This window comes from Panthera pardus, unplaced genomic scaffold, assembly GCF_024362965.1.
Source record: "Panthera pardus isolate Hobbes unplaced genomic scaffold, ASM2436296v1 HiC_scaffold_26, whole genome shotgun sequence".
NCBI lineage: Eukaryota > Metazoa > Chordata > Mammalia > Carnivora > Felidae > Panthera > Panthera pardus.
The window spans coordinates 29,333,160-29,356,948 of NW_026526832.1; the positions used below are offsets into that span (position 1 = coordinate 29,333,160).

Genomic DNA, 23,789 nt, shown 5'->3' on the forward strand with positions numbered 1-23,789 from the left:
GGTTAATATTTAACATTTTCTGGACTCTGCCGTGCCCCTAGAGTCCTGTATCAGCTGGGGTGGAGGCCTAACCATAGGGTGGCTCAGAGAAGTCAACGTACTAATACCAGGCCGGCCAGAGAGGGTGCAGGTCCCCTACAAGGTCCTCCAGGTTGTCTGGTGGCCCTGCCGTGCCCTAAGTGTGACACTTTCTTAATGTGGACACTGGCTAATACCACAGCCAAGTTCCAGCTTGAGAGAGCAGAGAAAGGGCAGGTAGAGGATGTGACCTAGAAGTTGTACCCATCACTCTCGTACCCCACTGACCAGTACCTGGGAAAGAGAGTCTCCAGCGAGGCGATCTGGGACCGACTCAAACTCAAGAGGTGCTATTTCTAAAAGGAATTAAGGGGGCAATCAGCATCTCTCGTGGTTCAGTGACCGTCTCTTCAAGCAGACTTTTAACAGTTGCTTACATTCTCAGCATGAATCCAGAGGCCTGAAGGAAAGGGTTTCTGGAAGCAGGGACGGGGAGGAGTGACGGGCAGGATTACCGATGTGAGGAGAAAGGGCAGGCCGGGCGTCCAGGCCCGTTTACACACAGCTTGCCCTTTATAACCTCTGCTGCCCAGTTCAGGGCAGCGGGACAGTCGTCTGAGGAGGAAAAGCGCAATCGCCCCTCCCACAGCCTCCCAGCTCTTGGCGGCCGTGCTCGCTGGCCTACCCGCCTGTCCCGGAGGACCACCTTCCAAAAGCACACAAGGAGTGAAAGTTGAGCCCAGGGAAGCCAGGTTGCAGGTCCAGTGCTGCAAACCGGGCCACGTGGACACGCGCTCCTGCAAACTGTGCGGCTGTGCCTAGAAAACGAAGACACGAGCAAGGTCAGTCCTGCCCCGGCTCGTGTGTAAATGGTCCGGATCTCAGTCTTTCCTTTGCCATTATACTGGTTAAAAACCCCTTCCTAAAGCAGTGATGCATGTGTGCAGACTATAGAGAGCTGTCACCGCATGGCTCCGAGGTCGGCTGGGGTCGTTCTAGGAAATCGCCAAAGAACGTGGTCAAAACCTAAGCGAGAATGGGACCCCCCTCCTCGTTTCACACAGGCCAACTCAATGTACTGGGCAGCGGTTTTCCACTGTTAACGTCTACACTGAGTCTCACTCAAGATTTTGGCTGAAGAAACTATTTTGGGGCTAAGAGGTTTGAAAACCATCACACAAGAAGAACTTAGAGTAGCCTGTGTGCTTAAGGAATCCTAAGGCAGGAATAACACTTTATGAAGACACAAAATAACTATCCAATTGTACATGTTGAAATGTTCCCCTTTCCTGCTGGTATTTTAGGCAAAAGGGATTGAGGAAATGTCTTCCAGAGAACTGTGTTTAATTTTAAAACCTAGAGGGACAGCAGAATAGTTTTATCTTCATGGGCAACTATCATCTGCAAAGAAAGGTTCTTACGAAGAAGGGAAACTGTCCAAGATACATCTTCACTGTCACCATCACAAATCAGTCCTCAATCCTCAGACACAGAACCTTTCTGCCTCTCTCAAAAACTCCAGGCCCCTAAAACTAAGCAAGCTGTCCTTCTGCCTTGGCATCACCCAATTTTCTTTCCTGTTACGAGTCTCCTCTAGCTTCAACGTCCACCTAGACGGCTATAACCATCTCAAGAACGTCTCCATTTAGAACCACTTCCTGTGAAAAATTCTACTCAAGATACCCAGTGGTGTTTCCACACAGCTCCTCCAGCAAAGTCACATACCCATAAACCTGACTTCATAAACCCACCGTCTTCTTGAAAAACTATCAAGTTACTTTAAAAATAAGACACAAACCTTCATAAAAATATAGTCATCGAATTTATTATTCTCATTAGGCTGCCATTTTATGAAGAATTCCTAACAGAATGTTTCTTGACATGCAAGACTTAGCATTAATGGCTCATGTTACTATAAATAGTGCTGCTTACAAGCAGTACATGGGTTTTAGAGTTTTAAGACTACAGACTTTTATTATTCAAATCTTACTCAGTTTACGTTAAAATCAGAAGGTTCTGAACAGCTGGTTAGGAAGGTAGCCAAGATGCAGGAAAGATGTCTGCGCCTCCTTTTCAAGGGCAGCCAACTCTTGAACGGTAGGTGCCAAAATATCCACATGGCCTTTATAGTTTCCACCTGCATCACACACACAAATTATAAAGTCATGTAAATGACAGGCTTGAAAAAACTTGTCAGCAATACTTTGGCTCAATCACGTCCGTTTAAACATTGCTTCTAGCAATAAAAATGTACTACTGGGCAAGTTATCTCCAAAAGTGAGTTTTAAAAATGTTAAATCAATATAAATAAATGGCTAGGCCTCACTAATAGTGTCCCAATACCCCTAGCAACCCCTCCCCTCTGCTCTTTTTTGGTTTGGAAAGCACTAGCTTGGTAGTCTGAATTTTTTGAAAAAATTTTCAGGAATGAGCTGAGGGCATTCCAGGCGAAAGGAGTAACAGTGCGCTGGGTTACCACTTGAATTAAATCAAAGGTTTTCAATTTTGTTCAAAATCGCCATTATACTTTTGCTTCCTAATAATTCCATAAATGTTCAACTACTCTTTATGACACGAATACCTCAAGAGACACAGGTAAGCTGCTGTCCTTCACTGGCACACAAATCACATAACCAAAGCATGTGACAAGACAGGTACAGATAAACCGCTGCGAGAGTCATAGGAGGAAATGATTAATCTGCTAAAACAGACACTCAGCATGAGATGAAGTTACTTACTCTCTTCTACACAATGAAGCTCAGAAAGGACACATTCACATTCAGAACAGAAATAAAAGTAACTCAAAGCTTACCACCAGCAGCTCTCTTTTGACCATAGGTAACTTTCCCATCAAATTCGTCCACTGGTACCTTTATATCTGGTTCAACCTGAGAAATGGTGCAATTCAGATGTTCTTCTATCTCAGACAGCAACTACGAAGGGAAAGAAAACAAAAAGCATTTTTGAGGAAAAATCTCATTTTGACGGCGTTGAATTTTAATAGCATCAAATAAACCAGGAAGACTATAATACTTAGAATAAGTGGAAGTTAGATTTCTGAAGAGATAAACTCACAAGTTATAATTTACAAACTCTGACGTTATAACAAATCACTACTTTTCCTCATAACCAACAAACCGATAAACGCCGGGGTATAATTTTTATAATTAAATGCAGTCTATTTTGGCCAATTTCAGCACGTTTTTACGCGTCTTACCTGCATCTCATTGTACCATATGGTACAGCCACCATCTTCCTTAAGTCTCGTGTTATAACACCCTTTCCCACGGCTGCTACATACGTGGTACCAAACCTACGTTAAAGATGGAAAAATACTAACATGTAGACACGGAAACACACTAGTTATCTTTACTCTCAATTAGTTTTTGCAGTATTTTCTATCCCCGAGGAACAAGAGAAATTGCAGGCGTGACGTGCGGTCCACTCACTGCTGGCACTCAGGAACGCGTTAACTCAGTCTGCTGAAAGAGTTCTTTTGGAGAAAAATCCTGAGGTTTTCCTAGAATGCATGTCAATTATAGAAAGGAATTCTCAGATAAAAACAAGGGCGAACAAGTGAATGCTAGAGAATGCTATATTGAGGTTCTATCAAAAATAAAGTCCACGTGTTTTCTATAAGAAATAAAAAGCAAAACGAACGGCCAGTTTGAACACGGAGTGTGTGGGAGCTCCTTATTCTTGCAACTTTTCTGTAAATTTGTATCAAATTGTGTTTCCAGATAAGTCCCCATCCTCTCCCATAAGAGTTTTCTGTAGCATTATGTCAGAGAGGATTTAAATAGTTTTTGGTGAAATCGAGTATATATATTAAAGCTATTAGTGAAAATCACAGCTTGCATTTTCCTTTCTACACTTCATCTCATTATTGGTCCATTTGAAAATATAGGAAAAAAGATGCCATTAAAAAGTTCAATTATACTCCAGGGGCGCCTGGGTGGCTAGTTGGCTGAGCTTCTGACTTTGGCTCAGGTCATGATCTCACCATTTCCTAGTTCGAGGCCTGCGTCAGGCTCTGTGCTGACAGCTCAGAGCCTGGAGCCTGCTTTGGATTCTGGGTCTTCCTCTTTCTCTGCCCCTCCCCCATTTGTGCTGTCTCTCTCTCTCTCTCTCTCTCATAAATAAACACTAAAAAAAATTTTTTTAAATAACAAAAAAAATGTTCAATTATATTCCATATGCAAGTGAATTCACTGTAAATGGAAAAATCAAACTGCTTTTATTTCCAACATCTAAAACAACACAAACAGCGAATATAATACAGCCCTGAAAAGATTACCTTTTCTTTCTCTGTTGCCACCAGGGAAATGGCCAGACCCATCCTGAAAGATTTTAGAGTCCTTATTAGACTTTATTCAAGAAGCAAGCAAATGGTAAAAGAACAAAAGAGAAACTCCAGCGGCACCTTTCAGCTCTTCCCACTCGGCCAATTCGGTGGACGTAGTTTTGCTTCTCATCAGGCAAAGTGACATTTATAACTGAAAATAAGAACAATTATTACCAGTCGCCATTAGTTCTGCAATTTTCAAACGTATTAGATGTTTGATGTTTTAAATATTTCAAACGTATTAGAGGGTTTACTTTGAATTCCATAAAATGTAAAACCGCAGGGATCAGAACTTTCTTCTTACCGTAGGGAACACCATGGATGTCAATTCCTCTGGCGGCTACATCTGTGCAAATCAGGAACCTCACATCTCCTTTCTAGAGAGAACAGAGAAGGAACTTACTGGTACGTATACTGAAAAATCAACACGAACATGGTCATCCACTGGATGAGACAGACTTCTGATAACTACTGTGTTACCATCAGACTAGAGGTCCAGTTACTCATCATTCACTGGACCATGTCTTAAATTTTTAAGTCATCATCTGCTAAAATAAGACACTGAATAAATCAATAATTGGATTCGTTTTTTACTTTCTTTTTTCCCCACACCAAAAATATTAAACTGCTATAATGTGGCTTTATCTTTAGAAATCCTGACTGGTAATTCAAAAGACAGATAGAACAAAATGTTAAAACGTAAGTATTATCTTTACCCTTGTATTAAAATAAACTCAGAATACTAGGTATTTTCCCTTGAGGTTACACTTTCTGTGACAACAAAAATCCTAAAGAGATAGGAACCTAGAAGGGGCCCCCGTGCTCTCACCAAAAAAATACAAATTAGCCTTTGGATGTCATTTGTGCTCCAAGGCACAGAGTGAGAGACAGGAAGGGGAAGGACACGCTGACCTGGGGCCCAGGGTAAGGTCCAGGGCGGAGAAGGGCACACACGTGGCTCAAGCGTGGCCACGCAGCGCGCTTTACTACCCACGTCACTTCTGCTCAGCATGGAAGCGGAATCCAAAGTCCCTCACCCAGCACTTGCCACCTTCTACTCACGTGACGGGTCTGAGAGAAGAGGATACTCACACTCTGCACTGGGGCAAACACACTGGTGAGCAGTGACAATGCTGTGGCTGGAGGCTCAAGCCCAGCCCACCTCCACCAAGAGCTACACAACCCGGTCACGGGCTGCAAGCATGGAACTGGGACGGTGTGCCCCAAACCATTACAAATAGTCTTCATTCCACAAAACCGTATTCTGATACCTATCCTGATCAATCTATGAACTCTCTATGGATATTACTACAAACTATTAAAAAAAAAAAAAAAAAAAAAAGACTCCCAGACACGGTTTAACTATCCCATGATGCTTCTCTTAAAAAGATCTACCTGAAAGAATGTGTCTAAAATTCCTTAAGTTGAAAATTCTTATTACAGTGGTGTTGTGCTGACAGAGAACTTACAATTTACCATGTGACTGCTAAAGATGACTAAACCCTGCCATGATAAGGATATACCAACAGGGTAAACATCTTCAGAAATTTCTAGGACAATTGCTTTAACGATATTTACCGGAACTAATTAAAACTGGCTACAATTCCCCTCTGAAGTATTAAAGAAATGCAGGTCAGCTAAATATTAGTACCTTAAATCTTTCCAAGTTTTGCTTCCTCTCATGAGGCTTTCTGTCACCATGAAGACAAACACATGAGAACTGGTGTCCTTTTTTATCGGGCCCTAGTGAAAAGCACATTCAACAGTTAGCCCTGGAAAACATGACACCTAAGACCATGTCAAAAAACCAATAGCATTCAGACTACACTGTTACCATATAATTCCACAGAAATCCATACCCCAATCTGCCATAAACCATGATTAACACAATTTCTATCGTAGGTGAAATGCCACTGAAATAAAGTCTATGAGCATTAAAACTGATCTGCTTTGAAGGACATTTTTAGTCACTCTTCCTGATCTACAGAAGTAGATGGAACAGTAATACCAACTAACTGTGTTAGTGAAACTGTGTTTACTAACTGTGTTAGTGAAAGGAAAACATGTGTGTATACCAGGAACCTCACCTACCCCATATAAAGCCAGGAACCAAAAAGCAGATCAGAGATCAATCTTGGAAGAACCAAAACAGGCTTTATGAAGTTGAGGCCCTTACCAAAAGGTCACTCCCATAACCCTACCCTCCTCAAGGTGTCCTAAGCAGCTTAGTTATCCGGTTCCCTGACCCAAGCAGATTAGAAGAACCAAATTGGTCAGATGAAGAGGAACTACTATAAAGTGCAGTGGTAGCCAATCCCGAAAAGAAACTCAAACAGATACAGTAACAAAAGCAGTATAGTCCAGACTACAGTAAGAGCAAACAACCTTCCAGAACTTAATAGAATGTACAGGCTCCACTATGAGATAGCCCAGGGTAACAAGTATGCCATTACTACTCTCCATAGTAAATTTTAGGTTCAATACGATATACTTCAGAATTCAAGGAAAAACATATTATGAAGAGCTATCCATCCACCCCAAATGACTCACACAAGAACTAACCATGCAGAGGAGAGAGGACAGCAAATCAGAACTTGCAGGCCAACTTACAGCTGGTCTACCACATTCTGAGCTCGAGGGGCTGAGGAAAGTATCCTAGATACACTCCTCCTCCCCGGTGGAGCTGTGTATAGAGAAGGGAGGGATCCTTCATTTTCCCCTCTCTTCAACCTCTGAAGTCTGGTATACGCTGTGTTATTTTGGTTTTAATCATGGTTTGGGAGAGTTGGTTTTTAAGTAAAAGTATCCAGAATATTTAGGGAAGGAAGGTGAAAGGAACTAGGGAAGAGTACTGCTTGATTAACAGCATTCCCAACCAAATAATCAAATCCTCCATTCAAAACCAACATGGACGGGAAGAAGTATTTACTACAAATCAGTCACTATAACTCAACCAACCAAGCAAGTCTGTTTGCCATGACTTGGGGGAAAAAAAGGTACTGAACTATTCACTGTAAGGAACGATGTAACATGTTCTTTATATGACCATTACTCCAAATTTTTCATATTTTCTATTTTCTTTTAGAGTTTTCTGGTTCCTTGATATACAACAATTATAAAAAGAGATATGTTAGAGTTTTCCCCATTATGAAAACAGGATTTACCTGTTACCTTGTACATCTGTCAAATTTTGCTTTATATATTTTTACATTTATTATATTTCTTAAAATTTTTTTAATGTTTATTTTTGAGAGAGAAAGAGACAGAGCACAAGAGGGGGAGGGACAGACAGCGAGGGAGACACAGAACCCAAAGCAGGCTCCAGGCTCTGAGCTGTCAACACAGAGCCCGACATGGGGCTCCAACCCACAAACCACGAGATCATGACCTGAGTCGAAGTCAGACGCTTAACCGACTGAGCCACCCAGGCGCCCCTACTGTATTTCAAACACAGCAACAATGAATGAATTCTAAAAGCGAACAGCTATATTTTCACCTCCTGGATTATACCATTAACATTTACTATATTTGCTTTACTCCATATCTGTCCCTCTGTCCTATCAATTCATTTTTATATTTCTGATGCATTTTACTGTAAACTGCAAATATCTACACACAGTTGAGCACGCATTTCATTAACTAGAATGTAGTTATTTGGTTAGGTTTTACTGTTTTCCTCTAACGTGAAATACTACATACAAGGAAATGTATAAATCTTAAGTGTATATTTGCTGAGTTTTGACAAATGCACGTACCTATGTAGCCCAAAGCCCTACAAGATAGAGAATATGAATGTCATCCCACAAAGAACCCACATGCTTTCCCAGATAACCCCACTCCCGTTGTCCCAGGGAAAACCACCGTTGCGGGTTTTTTCTCCATTAAAGGCCAGTTCTGACTCTTCCAGAACTTCACATAAGTGGAATCATACAGTATACACATATACACTCTTGTGTAAGAAATCCTTCATTCGGCATCATGTCTGAGATTCACCCAGAGTCGCTGCATCCACCAGAAGTCCATTCCTTTGTACTGCCGGGCAGGACTCCACGGTATAAATAGTTCACATCTGGTTTAAGCCATTCCCCCACTGATGCCCACTTAGTGTATTTTCAGTTTGGGCCTATTATAAATAAAGCTGCTATGACCATTCTTGCCCATATCTTTTCTCACTGTGTCTTGGGTAAATTTTACTTATCTTGGGTAAATATTTAGGAGTTGGATTACTAAGCCATAAGACAGCAATGTTAATTTTATTAAAACATGTAAGACCTTTTACCAAGGTGCCTGGACAACAGCAGCATACGAACACTCCAGCTGCTTCATATCCTTGCCAAAATCGGGTGTCGTATTTGTAATCTAGCTATTCCAATGAGTGTACGTGGTATTACACTGTGATTTTGCATTTCCCTAATGACAGATCACGTTGGGCATTATCTCATGTTGATTCATATATATCACGTCATAAGGAGCATAATATTAGAATCATCATATAGTCATTGTAGATTAGATTTTTTAGTACACAGTGACCTTCTTTATTTCTAGTTGATATTTTTGTCTTAAATTCTATTGCATCTCTTATTAATACAGCTAGACCAACTTTCTTTTGATTAGTAGTTTAGCTAATACATTTTTTCAGCCCCTTTTGATCTTTCCATGACCTCAGGTTTTAAGTATGTCTTGTAAACAGTATACGGTTAGGTTTTATCAGTCTAACAATGTATGCCTTTTAACAGAAGGCTTTGGCGCACTGATACATACTAGAGCGAGCGTTCACTCATACGGATTTTTCCACCAGCCTTCTTACTCTGTAATTTCTAACCATTCTCTTTCCCATTTTTTTTTTTCTCTTCCTTTCTTAGCCTTTTTCAGATGAAGGTTTACTCCTCATTTATTGGTTTAGAAGACATACACTCTATTGCTTAATAATTACCCTAAAAATTTTAATATTAAATAATACCATTACCTTTCTTCCAAATGACAGCAGCGCCTCAGAACACTGGAATGAAACCGTGCCCGCGTCGGACGCGGTTTTCCTGGGGCTTATCATATGGAAAAGTACTGGACAAGCACAGACACTGACAACGCGCCTCCACTGCTTTAAATTCAGCGCACGCGTTCTGGACCGCACCAGCATGAGACTAATAACCGATTAAGTGAGGAAATAAACACAATTTATTTCAAGTGAGGAAACATTACCTCCTCCTTGTTGCATAAAATATTGCTCCAAGTTATCGCAGTCAATTTTGGTTCTACAGAAAATAATTGCTTGATCCATCTTGTGTTCCTTGATCGCCCGGACAGCATACTCCCCCTTCAGGATTTTAATAGCTTCAGACCACATCTCTTGAATACCACCACCACCACAACAACAACAACAAAAAAGAATTTCAATCTAAAATTGTTATGAACACACATAATTACAGTCACAGACTTACTGCTTTGCCCACCTAAAAAAAACTCTGCTTTAATATAAGTAGGACAGACAAAAATAAGAAATATTAAGATAGGATGAAATGGTGAGAATATCCGTTCGCTCATTTTTCTTTAAGTTTTATTTTTATTTATTTCGAGAGAGAGAGGGTGCATGCGTGAGAGGGGGAGGGGCAGAGAGAGGGGGACAGAGAGAATCCCAAGCAGGCTCTGCACTGTCAGCACAGAGTCCAAAGTGGGGCTCAATCCCACAAATTGGGAGATCGTGACTGGAGCTGAAACCAAGAGTCGGACGCTTAACCCACTGGGCCACTGAGTCACCCCAATTCATTTATTTCTATTTCTGTTAGTGTATGTTTATGCCATTTTATAGTGTGCCAAAAACACCTATGCCACACCTCTTATGAAGGAAAACAGACATATAAACACACAAATAAACAGAACTTCATATCCACAACAAAACTTTGCTCTTACCTCTCATGGAGATGTTTACTCAATTATTTTAACCCCTTTTAAAAATAATTAATGGACTTTTTAAATCAATCTAACACCAGAAAGTTCATACTTCTCAACGGAATAAAAACTGTATGTCGAACTCGGTAATTTCTTAGTCATCATCCTCCCAATCTCTATTTTTCAGTGTGAAGCTACACTACAGTTACTCAACTATCTAATGCAAAACTTTAATTCTGTAATCCACCATATTTCTAAAGGCTCTCCGGTCATACCTAATTGCAGTATAAACTAAGCAAAACATTTATAAGAAAAAATTTATTTCGAAGAAGTAAAAATTTTTATTTTATGACATGCATTCCCTAACAGTGGGAGGATATATTATTTTGAACTAGCAAGGTCTCTGCTCTTCTCCAACGATAAGGCTAGTCGAGCATGCACCTTATAAATTTGGAATTGCACATAAAACTGAATTCAAAGGAACTCTATTTAATCAAGATTTCAGAGAATTCACCTTTTAGATATTGGCCATAAACCTACCAATGAATCCAACCATAAAGTAAATGCAGTCTAACCCTTCCCAATGATCCGCCTGAGACACCTGAATCCACACATCTGAGACCTACTCTAGGCTGGACGAGCACTATCCTTCCAATACAGCGTACCTTCGCAGATCTTTAACATATGAGGCACCTGAAATCGTCTCTGCTCTGCACAGAAGCATCTTCAAAGAATTAGATTTAATGTTAGACTTTTTAAAAACTGGCAAATATTTCATGATATGGAGTGTCTGTTTAGGAGGATGAAAAAGTCCTGGAGATGGATGGCGGCACTGACTGCAACGTAGGGATGAACTTTATGCCACTGAACGTGACCACATCAAAATGGTTAAAGTGGGCAATTTTGTGTTGGGAATATTTTACTGCACACAAAAAGAACAGATAAGCGATTCCAAGATAATTTCTGTATCTTTCACAAAGTTGAAAACTAAAGACATTTTTCTTTGTTAATTCCCTGAATGAAGAACCTACGTGACGTTTCTCCTGGGATTCAGGGCCAATGTAAAATCTGTTGCCAGAGAAATCTGCTGATATCCTCCAATCAATAAGAATTCCATAATCCAAAATACTTGTGACTTAGATGTCAGGAGACTAACATCTGAAATTCAGTGATTAATACTGCTCTAAGTTGACTGACACCAGTCAATTTTCCCCCATTTCTTTATTATTATTTTTGTTACCTTTATTGTCAAAATTCCTGTTCTAATTTTGTAGGTCACCTCAAATCCTTCATGAGAACAGACAGGGCATAAATTCAGTAAGACAAATCAATTTGTTTTCAAAATCTTTCAACCTCATTCATTCATTCATTCATTCACTCACTCATGCATGCATCTGTTCACTCATTCAACTTACCCGGACTATTAGCACCAGGCCTTGTGTTATCTTTTGCATGTACATCATCAGTCTATGAAAAGAAAAGGAGAAAAACAGGGCGGCAAGTGGGTAAGTAAGGATTCCAAACAGGTATCGTTTTTTTTTCTTAAAGAGAAAAGTGTATCTAACTTTAGATACAGACGTATGTCTTTAAAGTATGTGGGCAAAACCATTCTTCAGATTCAGAAAAACCCTTTATTAACTGTGGGTCTAAGACTAATCAATTTTATTTTATTTTTATTTATTTATTTAAATATATGAAATTTATTGTCAAGTTGGTTTCCATACAACACCCAGTGTTCATCCCAAAAGATGCCCTCTTCAATACCCATCACCCACCCTCCCCTCCCTCCCACCCCCCATCAGCCCTCAGTTTGTTCTCAGTTTTTAAGAGTCTCTTATGCTTTGGCTCTCTCCCACTCTAACCTTTTTTTTTTTTTTTTCCCCTCCCCCATGGATTCCTGTTAAGTTTCTCAGGATCCACACAAGAGTGAAAACATATGGTATCTGTCTTTCTCTGTATGGCTTATTTCACTTAGCATCACACTCTCCAGTTCCATCCATGTTGCTACAAAGGGCCATATTTCATTCTTTCTCATTGCCACGTGGTACTCCATTGTGTATATAAACCACAATTTCTTTATCCATTCATCAGTTGATGGACATCTAGGTTCTTTTCATAATTTGGCTATTGTTGAGAGTGCTGCTATAAACATTGGGGTACAAGTGCCCCTATGTATCAGTACTCCTGTATCCCTTGGGTAAATTCCTAGCAGTGCTACTGCTGGGTCCTAGGGTAGGTCTATTTTTAATTTTTTGAGGAACCTCCACTGTCTTCCAGAGCGGCTGCACCAGTTTGCATTCCCACCAACAGTGCAAGAGGGTTCCCGTTTCTCCACATCCTCTCCAGCATCTATAGTCTCCTGATTTGTTCATTTTGGCCACTCTGACTGGCGTGAGGTGATATCTGAGTGTGGTTTTGATTTGTATTTCCCTGATGAGAAGCGACGTTGAGCATCTTTTCATGTGCCTGTTGGCCATCCGGATGTCTTCTTTAGAGAAGTGTCTATTCATGTTTTCTGCCCATTTCTTCACTGGATTATTTGTTTTTCGGGTGTGGAGTTTGGTGAGCTCTTTATAGATTTTGGATACTAGCCCTTTGTCCGATATGTCATTTGCAAATATCTTTTCCCATTCCATTGGTTGCCTTTTAGTTTTGTTGATTGTTTCCTTTGTTGTGCAGAAGCTTTGTATCTTCATGAGGTAAGACTAATCAATTTTAAATGTAATAATAAGAATGCAAAGGTGGCTCTTAGGATATTGTATATTTACAATATGTAACAAACCCTTATTTTATACAGGTAAATCTACAATCAGTGGGAAAATGATTAAATGGGCGCATTAAATTGATTTTTAGGAAAATAAGGAACCTCAAGAGGACATCAAAACACTACTAAAAACCACTGTATCTGAAATTAGATTTACATACCTACATAATCCTATTTATTTATAAAAATTACATCAAGATGATCATAAAAGTAACTCTCACAGAGGGAAAAAGAAAAGTTGAGCCCATCACTTATTCTGTGCCCTCAAGGCCTGAACTTTTCTGGTCCATGTGCGGGACTCCTCTTTTCTTAGGTATAGTATCTGGCTGTAAGAATCACGAAGAGCCCAAGGTTAAGCTAGTTTATGGATGTTTTATTCCACACAAATGTTAACACTGTAAAGTACTTACTCTAATGTGGTTTTTCCCAAGCCTTTCCCAGAGTCTGTCAGTTTTGGGGTTCACTGGGACAACCACATGGTGCACAGTATCCGGGACAGAATCTTCTCCTTTTAAATCAACCCATGTGGGAAAATGCATTATCTTCTCAGACAGCTTCTTTACATCAAAAGAGTGCAAAGTAGCAGAGCAAACAATCACCTAGGGAAACAAAAAAGTCAAAATTTAGCTAAACTGTTCTAATTACAATTCCACCTAACGTGAGGCCCAAAGTATGTTAACCTGGCATCTAAGCAACAGCGGGTGGCATGACTCTGGGCAGGTCGGTCTCAGAGCCGCAGCCCCTCACCCCTGCGTAAACCACGTCTCTATTCCACAAGGCCCGACAAAAACTAGGTAAGATGAGAAGGTGTTTGAAGATCTAAAATCCCAAATTACTGTGTGTCCCCTTCCCTCCCCTTGAAGCCTCTACACCTCTCAAATTCTTCCTAGGAAAGAAGGGTGAGAAAAGCAAGAGTAACATTTTAAGAAATAATTACAAAGGAAACCACTGTTTTTCAACAGCTCCAGATATTTTCCCCTCAAAGAGGAAGCAGTGCTCAGTCTGGAATATAAACTCTAATGCTCTGTAGGAAAAACCAACTAAGAATGTTTTCCTTATCATCCTCAGCGACCTAATTTCCTCAAGTTCCCTTCTCCTTCATTTCTACAGGCAGCTTTTAAGACTCTTTCTTTGTGTGTGCTATGTAATCAGGTAACAAAGAAAATGTTTTCTACAGTAGTTAACTTAATGAGAAGACACTAAGACAAGATGTAAATGTAAAAGAAAATAGGGGCGCCTGGGTGGCTCAGTCGGTTAAGCGTCCAACTTCGGCTCAGGTCATGCTCTCACGGTTCGTGAGTTTAAGCCCCGCGTCGGGCTCTGTGCTGACAGCTCGGAGCCTGGAGCCTGTTTCAGATTCTGTGTCTCCCTCTCTCTCTCTGACCCTCCCCGTTCATGCTTTGTCTCTCTCTGTCTCAAAAATAAATAAACATTAAAAAAAAAAAAAAAATTAAAACAAATTTCAAAAACATTTGCAAACAAATGCTTGAAAATGTTTTGAAAACAAAAAGCATTAACACATAACAACTGTCTGCATGTATTTTAGGATATATCAGTCATTTCATACCTGAAGTCTTTTCCCATCAGAGGTAATCTGAGGAATCTGACTGTGAATCCTATTTATAAAATCAGAGTAACCTTGAGAAAGAAGTCCATCCTGAAGGAGAAGGAAAGAAAGCGTAATTTTTAAGTCAACACCTAGATCTTTCTTTTGTAAATCAAGTGTAGAAAGATAATGGAAACAAATTCATAAGCATACATATCCCCACCATATTACCAAAATGATTATTTTCTAACGGATAAAGACAAATTATAAATTCAGCTTTAAATTCCATGTAACTAAAATATGAAAAAGCTGACAATAAACAACCCAAAATCTATACTCTAGTGTTCTAGAATGAATATGAGAGTTAATAGCTCCTACCACATATCCTTAAACACAGGATTTTAATTTGAAAAAATGAAAACAAAAATCATCTCAGTGTTATAAAACTACTCAATCCATTTTGAAAATACTTTAGAAGTCTGTCAAGACATTAATATCCTTACAGTTCACATTTTGCGACTATAACATAAAGAAATAATTGTACTGTGTAATTTATGTACCAACAAAGACCACTATTTGGAGTAAAAAAAACAAATCTACATATCTAGTAACAAGAGTAGTTAAACAAACCATGAAGTATCCATGTAATAGAGCACTAGTCAGCCTTTAAAACCTATTTACAAGTAAGGATGTGAAATACATATAATACTACATTTAAAGAAAAAAAAAAGAAAAAATAAATAAATAAATAAATAAATAAAAAAGATTTCCCAGATCCTACACAGCTTGATTTACTATATAAAATAATATTAACATGAATACAAAGAGTGGATGAAAATATGCCAAATTGGTAACAATGATTATTTCTACATGTTGGGATCATGAATGAACTGTATTTTTCCATCATTCTACATATTTTTACCTCCAAACACATAAGCAAACTTTTTTTTTTTTTTAAAGCATGACTATAGTCCAACATACAGCTTCATCCAGGACCAGGAATCTAACTTGGGATAAGTTCAGCTTTCCAGTTGACACCAAATCGTCTAGTCTTCCTGGGGTGCCAACGACTATATCTACCTGAAAAATATCAAAAGAAGAACCCAGTGAAAACCGAAGCACTATTATAATCATCATAAAACAGCAACCAATAACGGTCTACTTACCATGAAAACATGCATACTGAAGCAGTGACAGCTCCAAATTCAGAGAAAAGGAGCTATAGATAATGCCCTATTACCAAACCTGTATTTGGCGTGAAATTAACATGAAGATTTTAGTAGCTGATTTTGACATCCTTAACTGATATAGCCTAATACATAAAATAATATATATATATAATCTAACATACAAAATAATTTATAAAATACATAAATATTTTCCAAGTGAAAACCAGATGAATCTTATGGGAACTCAAATCAAACCAGGACTCGATTCCCAGCTCCGCCGTTAGCCAGCTGGATGACCTCAACTTAATTAATCTCTTCTAGTTTCAATTTTCTCATTTTTGGAATCTGCTTTGCAACATGGCTGTGACAACTGAGAGATGAGATACAGAAGGCACTCGATGCCCAGTTTGTGTGCCAGGTGCTCAATAAATGCAGTTATAATTAATAACGATGATGCTCTGACTACCCAGAAACGCAATCATAATGACTCCTTGTCAAGTGCTTATAATGAACAGGCACAGTGCTAATGTTTTACAAGTACTGTGTCATCTCATGACCACTACAGAAAACAATACTATCTTTATTCCTATTTTTAAATGAGGAAACTGAAGTTTAGAATACTGAAGTCATGAGAATTTAAACGATACAGCTCCAAAGTACCCAAACTAAATTTCAAACTCAAAGTCCAAACCTGAGTAAAGGTCTAAGTCAAATAAGAACAAGTTTTACTTAACTTTTTATTATAAAAATTTTCAAGTATACACACAGGGAACAGAATAATAAGTCCCCACATCAGTACAAATAACAAACATTTTCCATTCACACACACGTCTTTTAATCAAGCTCAAAGGTAAAGTGATCAGGAACATAGACTTTGAAGTAAGGTCTACCGGTGAGACATAAGCTCTTGGGCAAGTGACTTAATATTTACTATCAGCCCTCTTCCTAGTCTGTAACAATGGAGAAGAGCATCATTTCAGAAGGCTACCATGGGAACTGAATAAGACAATGTAGGTAAGCATTTAGCTGGGCTTGGTCCAGTTCTAGAAAGCAGTCAATAAAGGTAAACTGTTTTAAAGTGTATATATACATCTATGTGTGAGCACAAATATTACATCAAACCATTCAATCAATTAGACAACTCAAAACTTCTACTCGATTAATCGGCATGAAAACTCACTCCTATTCTTCATTTGTTTTCTCCACTGTAGACTAAAAACATAATTTTCTCCTAACAAATTTATCACCGGAGTCTCATTACTTCAATATCTCACAGACACTTGAAGAAGCAGAATCCTGTGTTGGCTTTTAATTTGAACCAACAGAAGGCATTTATAGTCCCATGAAAAATAAAACAGACATTTCTCAAGCGATTGTTTCATCTGTACTGGTAACAATAAGCAAATTTCAGTTCAATGTAGAGAATATTGTCTGAAAATCTGAAGATAAAGGCCTGTTTAAGTGTGTTAAGAACAACCATGTGCCAAGCACCGTGACATGGGCTGTACAGGGCAATGAACAAAATATCACTCTCACTCTGTATGTAACATCTCTTTACTATAGGATTCCAACCCACATGTGAATTTCCTCTCTTCTCTATTTCAGTAGCAAAAAAACTCACTTTACATGAAATATAGACATGTAAAGAAAAAAGTTTAAAGAAAAAAAGTCAGTTAAGTTGGAAATATTTACATAACTTGTGTAAGAGCTCCCACCACTCCTCTAGGCCTCAACTGCACAGGCTGCATTACTGTGCAACTCTAAAATATTTTTTAAATTACACAGTTCTACTCTCTTACTCCAAAGCTGACTTCTGGTCCAGCGTAAGAGACAACACAGGACTAGGGCTGAGCCACAGGATGACGGGAGACGGAACAAGGAGAGAATATAGGTGGAAAGAAGAGCAGAGAGAGAACATCTGAGATCCGCTAAGTAGAATGGAAGCAAATCTGGTCAAGAAAGCTACAGAATAACACTGCCTTTACCTCTGCCATTGGATTTAGCCAGTACCAAATGTTAGATGACTGACAAATCATATAGAATTCCCTAAAAGCTCTGCAGCTGGAAAACAGGAGTTAAGAAGCTTAGTAACTTACGGGGAAAACGGACTGGGGTTTGAGAAACCAAGAATAGGAATGAACATATTAAATCTCTCTCTCTTTTTTAATTTATTCATTTATTTTTCAGAGAGAGAGACAGAGTACGAGCAAGGGAGGGGCAGAGAAAGAGGGAGACACAGAATCTGAAGCTGAGCTGTCGACACAGAGCCCGACGCGGGGCTCGAACCCACAAACCATGAGATCATGACCTGAGCCGAAGTCGGATGCTTAACCCACTGAGCCACCCCGGCACCCTAAACATATTAAATTTCCTACAATCCCTAAAAAAATATAACACAGCAAATAAAAACCTATCAAAGCAATATTACTATCTTAGAACAGTATTAACAAGTATAGCAATAGGATTCTTTGCTTTTAATATGTCATACCAGGTCAAATCCAAACCATCTGGCATAAAATTTCATTTGATAGAGACACCAATGGGACTGGAGGAAGTAGACATATTTCCTCACTGTGACTCAGTATCAGGAGGTTTAGATTAAATGATAAAATATTTAGGGAAGGAAATGGAAGAGAAATTTGAAAGGAGCAAGTTATTTCATACACATGAAATATTTTATGAAGTCCTATCTATATCTGGCTTCACAGAATTGATGAGCACAGTTAAGAATATCCCAAGCTTCTTCCCCCATAATGAGGATCACTGTCTTAGCTTTGTCCTTTGTAACCGCCTGCCTGAGCAGTCTGTGAGACTCCCCCCACCCTTATCTAACTTCTCTCCCTCCTTCTGGAGCCACATTGTATCGTTCTTCATCCTTCCTTTGGGTCCCTGTGACAACTTTTACATTCTCTGCAATCCAGCTGATCTCCATTTCTATCCTTAACTCTACTTTCTTCTTTCTCCATTATCCCCAAAAGAAAGGACTCTTAATTCATGAGAAAGCAAGAAGAAAATCCTCAAGTGCTCAAAAGGTAAATGAAGAAACCAAACATCCTGTATGCTGAATTTTGCATGAGGGGTGCAAAGAAACTGCTGTACACTCTTAGGAAAAGAAAAGACACCCCCACAAGGTGTTTCTGAACACATACTTGACCTTGTTCTAATTTCAGCCTCACTTGATTCTTCCTGAAGCACAACAGAACTACACTGCGAAAATGACGACCCATCACGCAACCTCTTAAAAATTAAAAGTACAACTTACCCCATTATCCAAAACAGAGAGCTGATCTCGTGCTGCAACACCTCCAATTATCAGAAGCTCCCTGAAATAAATACCATCATGATAATGAAGAGAAAGATTAAAGCGCTTTATTGTTTGACTTGTATTGTTTGACTCATACATTACTAGTAGGAAAGTAAAACAGTGGTGTCACTTTAGAACACAGCTGGACGGCTCCTGAAAACATCAAATGTGAAGCTACTATGTGATCCAGAAATTCCACTCCTAGGTACAGACCCGGGAGAAATAAAAATGATGTCCACACAAAAACCTGTACGCTAATGTTCACAGCACAGTAGCCAAAAAGTGGTAACAACCCAAATGTCCATCAGCTAACAAATGGATAAACAAAAATGTGGCACATGCATCTAATGGGATACTTTGGGGCAATAAAAAAGAACTAAGCACTGATACATGCTGCATCGTGAACAAATCCTGAAAACACTACACTAAGTGAGAAAAGCCAGTCAGAAATGAGCACATACCATCCAATTCCATTCATGTAAAATGTCCAAAAAAGGCAAATCTATAGTCAGAAAATGAACCAGGGGTTGCTTAGGGATGGGAAGGTTATGAGGACATGGAATGGCTGTCAATGGGTACAGTGCTTCTTTTGAGTGTCATGAAAGGTTTAAAAATTGGTTTTGGTGACAGCTGCACATCTCTGTGAATAGAATAAAAACTAAAAGCAATCTGTACACTTTAAGCAATGGGTTGTATATGTGAATTAGATCTCACTAAAGCTATTTGCAAAAAGTGTTTTTTGTTTAAATATTTATTAACTTTTGAGAGAGAGAGAGAGAGAAGAGAGAGCGCGCATATACGCACACACACAAGTGTGGGCCTGGGGCAGGGGCAGAGAGAGAGGGAGAGAGAATCCCAATCCCACGCAGGCTCCACACCCTCAGCACAGGGCCCGAAATGGGGCTAGAGCACACGAACCGTGAGATCATGACCTGAGCCGAAATCAAGAGTCGGATGTTCAACTGATTGAGCCACCCAGGTGCCCCACGACTGTCTTTTTATAAAGCAGACAAAATTACTTTCTGATGCAGCCAGATAACTTTCAATCAGAAGTATCGACCAACCATCTTTATTTTATTCTTATTTGATCAATCTTTTAAAAAAGACTAGAAAACATTAAGGAAATAAATGACAGGGTCTCTGTTCTGCAGGATGAAATTTGTTAAAGTTGTCAAGAATAAGGCTTACCTCAAGAGATACCAAGTGCAATTTAGAAGATGATGAGACGGTAAAACTGATTACTATGCTTGGAAACACTTGGAAACTTGGGATAAGAGTAAATACAACACACCTAAATACAGGATGATAGCTCATGTAACCGACAGGGATACCATTTGTGAGATCGCCTGTGCCCTAACAGAAGGAGACGTGATAGTTTGTGCAGCTCATGTTCACAAACTCCCAAAGCATGGTGTGAAGGCTGGCCTGAGAAATTAAGCATACTGTACCAGCCCGCTGCTGGCCTGCAGGCTTCTCAACAGGTTTGACATGGACAAGATCTATGAAGGCCAAGTGGAGGTGACAGAGATGAACACAATGTGGAAAGCATTGACGCTCCACACGGTGCCTTCGCCTGCTATCTGGATAAAGGGCTTGCCACAACTACTACTGGAGATAAAGCTCTGGGGGCCCCCAAGGGAGCTGTGGATGGAGGCTTGTCTATTCCTCACAGTACCAAACGGTTCCCTGATTATGATTCAGAGAGCAAGGAATTCAGTGCAGAAGGACATGAGAAGCACATCATAGGTCAGAACATGGCAGACTGTATGTGTTACCCAGTGGAAGAAGATGAAGATACTTATGAGAAGCAATTTTCTGAACACCGAAGAACAATATAACTCCAGATATGATGGAGGAGATGTGTAAGAAAGCTCACAGTGCTACCCAAGAGAATCCAATCTATGAGAAGAAGCCTAAGAAAGTTAAAAAGAGAGGTGGAACCATCCCAAAATGTCTCTTGCCTGGAACAAAGATCAGGTAGCTCAGAAGAAGCAAGCTTCCTTAAGAGCTCAGGAGAGGGCTGCTGAGAGCCAATAAACCAAAACCACAATTTGCTACAAAGTTTTTCAGGTAAAGACAATAATAAACTTATTCCTTAAACAGCTAAAAAAAAAAAAAAAAAAGCAAGTAGGTGACCTTAACAGAGTCTTATAATTCTATGGCTGATTAAAGATTGGCTTTATGGTTTCCTATCTGCAACTTGAGCAATTCAGGTAGTAAAAACAAACAACACAAAGAGACTTCTAGCCTATGAACATGCATGACCTTGGCATATTCCCTAACCTACTACATTAGAGCCATTATGTTCCTAAGTCTGATAACACCAGATGCCAGAAGGTCTCTAAAAGGATCACCCAGAGGAGCTGCCATTCTTCCTCAAGAAAACAAAAAAGTTCTAATACCTCTTCCCTGGAAATTCTGACTCAGTGCATTCAGGAGAGGACCAACAAATCTATCTGTATCGTTAAAAAAGGCCCCAAAGTTCCCAGGTTTGGAAACTATGGTCCTAGATGCATCATTTCATCTCCTACAATGCTTGACTCTTATCCATAATCCCAATCAGACATATTTATCCCTATAAGTTTAGCAGAAGATACACACACACACACACACCAATCTATGCTGGTGGCAAAGCACTGTAGGCTTGAGGAATATAAAAGAACACCCCCTGCCTCAAGCAGTGTAAAACTAGTAAGCGAGGATAAGCAACGCCGTGCGTATTTAAAACAAGGACCGCTAGCACATGACAGTGTGTAAGGGTTAAGGCAAGGCACACAGTCAGTGGTATCTCAGGAAGGAGAAAGGACTGGGCTGGTACGATTCGGTTAGTTTCACAGACGGGAACTTGAGCCGGGTTTTCAAGAAAGCCTTGTTTACACAGAATACTAATGAGTATTCTCACAATTTTACCATCTTAATAAACAAACTGATTTTACTAGTCATCTTCCCTTCCAGTCCTTGTCCATAGGCATGTTAACCTTTACACCTAACTGTAGCACAAAAATCAATTCACAATAGCATTTTACTTCTTCCAAAAACACTGTCTTACAAATTCCAAGTCCCTTACACGAAGCAGATACCCTGGTTGTGTCCCCCGACCTCATCCCCCACGCATTTTACCCAACTCGTTCTGCTGTTTCTCTCCCCTTCACACCATCCCCACATCCCCACACTTAATTCTGGGAATGCAAAAACTTTCTCATTATTATGCTCCTGACACCAAGCTGAAGACTTCACACATGGTAGGTATTCAAATAGTTCCCAAGTGAGTGACATCATCAATGCCAAAACAAAATTAGGAACTATTTTACCTACAAAGTTTGTGTCAAGGTCTAATCTATCCCTGAACAGGTTTCACTTGTAAGAAAACTCAGTATTGCGGAGACGGTCCCGCGTGACGTCAACAATCCCAGGTTTCTGAAATTGGACAGTGGTGACCGTGGCACAACCTGACTGTGCCAAGAACCACTGCACCGGACACCTGAAGTGGGGAATTTCATGGTGTGTGAACTGTTTCAATGAAGAAGGCACTAAAGGCAAAATTAACAACAATCAAGTGAGTGACAACTCACAGACTAGTTTATAAGGTAGAGCCTCCCTCAAAACGGCAAAAGGGACCGCCACTGAGCGAGAGGCTCCACCGGATCACTGAACTCATGGTCTCCCTCCAACGCAGGAAGCGCCTTCTGCCTGGAGAGGGAGCGGTCTGAGGGCCCGAATGGAAAGTTCTCATCCCCGGGAGACAGGCTGGACTCAGCCGCCCCAAGCTGTTTACCAACACGCCAGAAATAGTGATGCACCTTCTATGCAAATGAAGTGACGCATCCTAGCACCAAATGAAACGCTCCCTTAAAAAAGTGTGTAGGGCACCTGGGTGGCTCAGCCAGTTAAGCGTCCCAACTCTGGATTTCAGCTCAGGTCATGATCCCAGGGATGTGGGAGGGAGCCCCACATCAGGCTCTGCACTGAGCATGGAGCCTACTGGAGATTTTCTCTGCTTCTCTCTCCCTCTCTCTCTGCCCGCTCTCTCTCTCAAAATATATAAACATTTTTTAAAAATTTAATTTTTATTCTGATATTGTTTTGCGAACCATGACACTTCACGGAAGAGCAAAATCTCAATTTACTTTTTTTTCAATGTTTATTTATTTATTTTTGAGAGAGAGAGAGACAGAGCACGAGCAGGGGAGGAGCAGAGAGAGAAGGGAGACACAGAATCTGAAACAGGCTCCGGGCTCCGAGCTGTCAGCACAGAGCCCAACGTGGGGCTCAAACTCACAAACCGTGAGATCGTGACCTGAGCCGAAGCTGGACACTCGATGCTCAACTGACTGAGCCACCCAGGCACCCCCAATTTACTTTCTATTGAACTTATCAAACAGGAGTTTTATATAAAAAATAATTGCTGGGAATGCAAGCTGGTGCAGCCACTCTGGAAAACAGTATGGAGGTTCCTCAAAAAAACTAAAAATAGAACTACCCTATGACCCAGCAATTGCACTACTAGCCATTTACCCAAGGGATACAGGTGTGCTGTTTCGAAGGGGTGCATGCACCCTCATGTTTACAGCAGCACTATCAACAATAGCCAAAGTATGGAAAGAGTCCAAATGTCCATCAATGGACGAATGGATAAAGAAGATGTGGTATATATACACATATATATATATATATATATATATATATACACACACATAAACTTGTATATAAACAAGTATGTATATACATATATATATATATATACACATACATATATG

At 39.9% G+C, this 23,789-nt stretch overlaps 1 protein-coding gene across 1 annotated transcript in view; it reads right to left on the reverse strand.

Moving 5' to 3' along the window:
• Positions 1–1,827: 1,827 nt before the first annotated feature.
• DDX1 (DEAD-box helicase 1) overlaps positions 1,828–23,789 on the reverse strand; it is a 36,634-nt gene continuing 14,672 nt past the window's right edge. The window contains exons 14-26 of the mRNA XM_019451572.2: positions 18,991–19,051; positions 15,541–15,639; positions 14,581–14,670; positions 13,424–13,612; positions 11,665–11,716; positions 9,563–9,709; positions 6,015–6,106; positions 4,668–4,740; positions 4,442–4,514; positions 4,316–4,358; positions 3,236–3,331; positions 2,831–2,951; positions 1,828–2,155 (exon numbers count right to left, since the gene is read on the reverse strand). Of these exons, the coding sequence (XP_019307117.1) occupies positions 2,025–2,155; positions 2,831–2,951; positions 3,236–3,331; positions 4,316–4,358; positions 4,442–4,514; positions 4,668–4,740; positions 6,015–6,106; positions 9,563–9,709; positions 11,665–11,716; positions 13,424–13,612; positions 14,581–14,670; positions 15,541–15,639; positions 18,991–19,051 (1,267 nt within the window). The 3' untranslated portion in view covers positions 1,828–2,024. The remainder of the gene's footprint in view (positions 2,156–2,830; positions 2,952–3,235; positions 3,332–4,315; positions 4,359–4,441; positions 4,515–4,667; positions 4,741–6,014; positions 6,107–9,562; positions 9,710–11,664; positions 11,717–13,423; positions 13,613–14,580; positions 14,671–15,540; positions 15,640–18,990; positions 19,052–23,789) is intronic.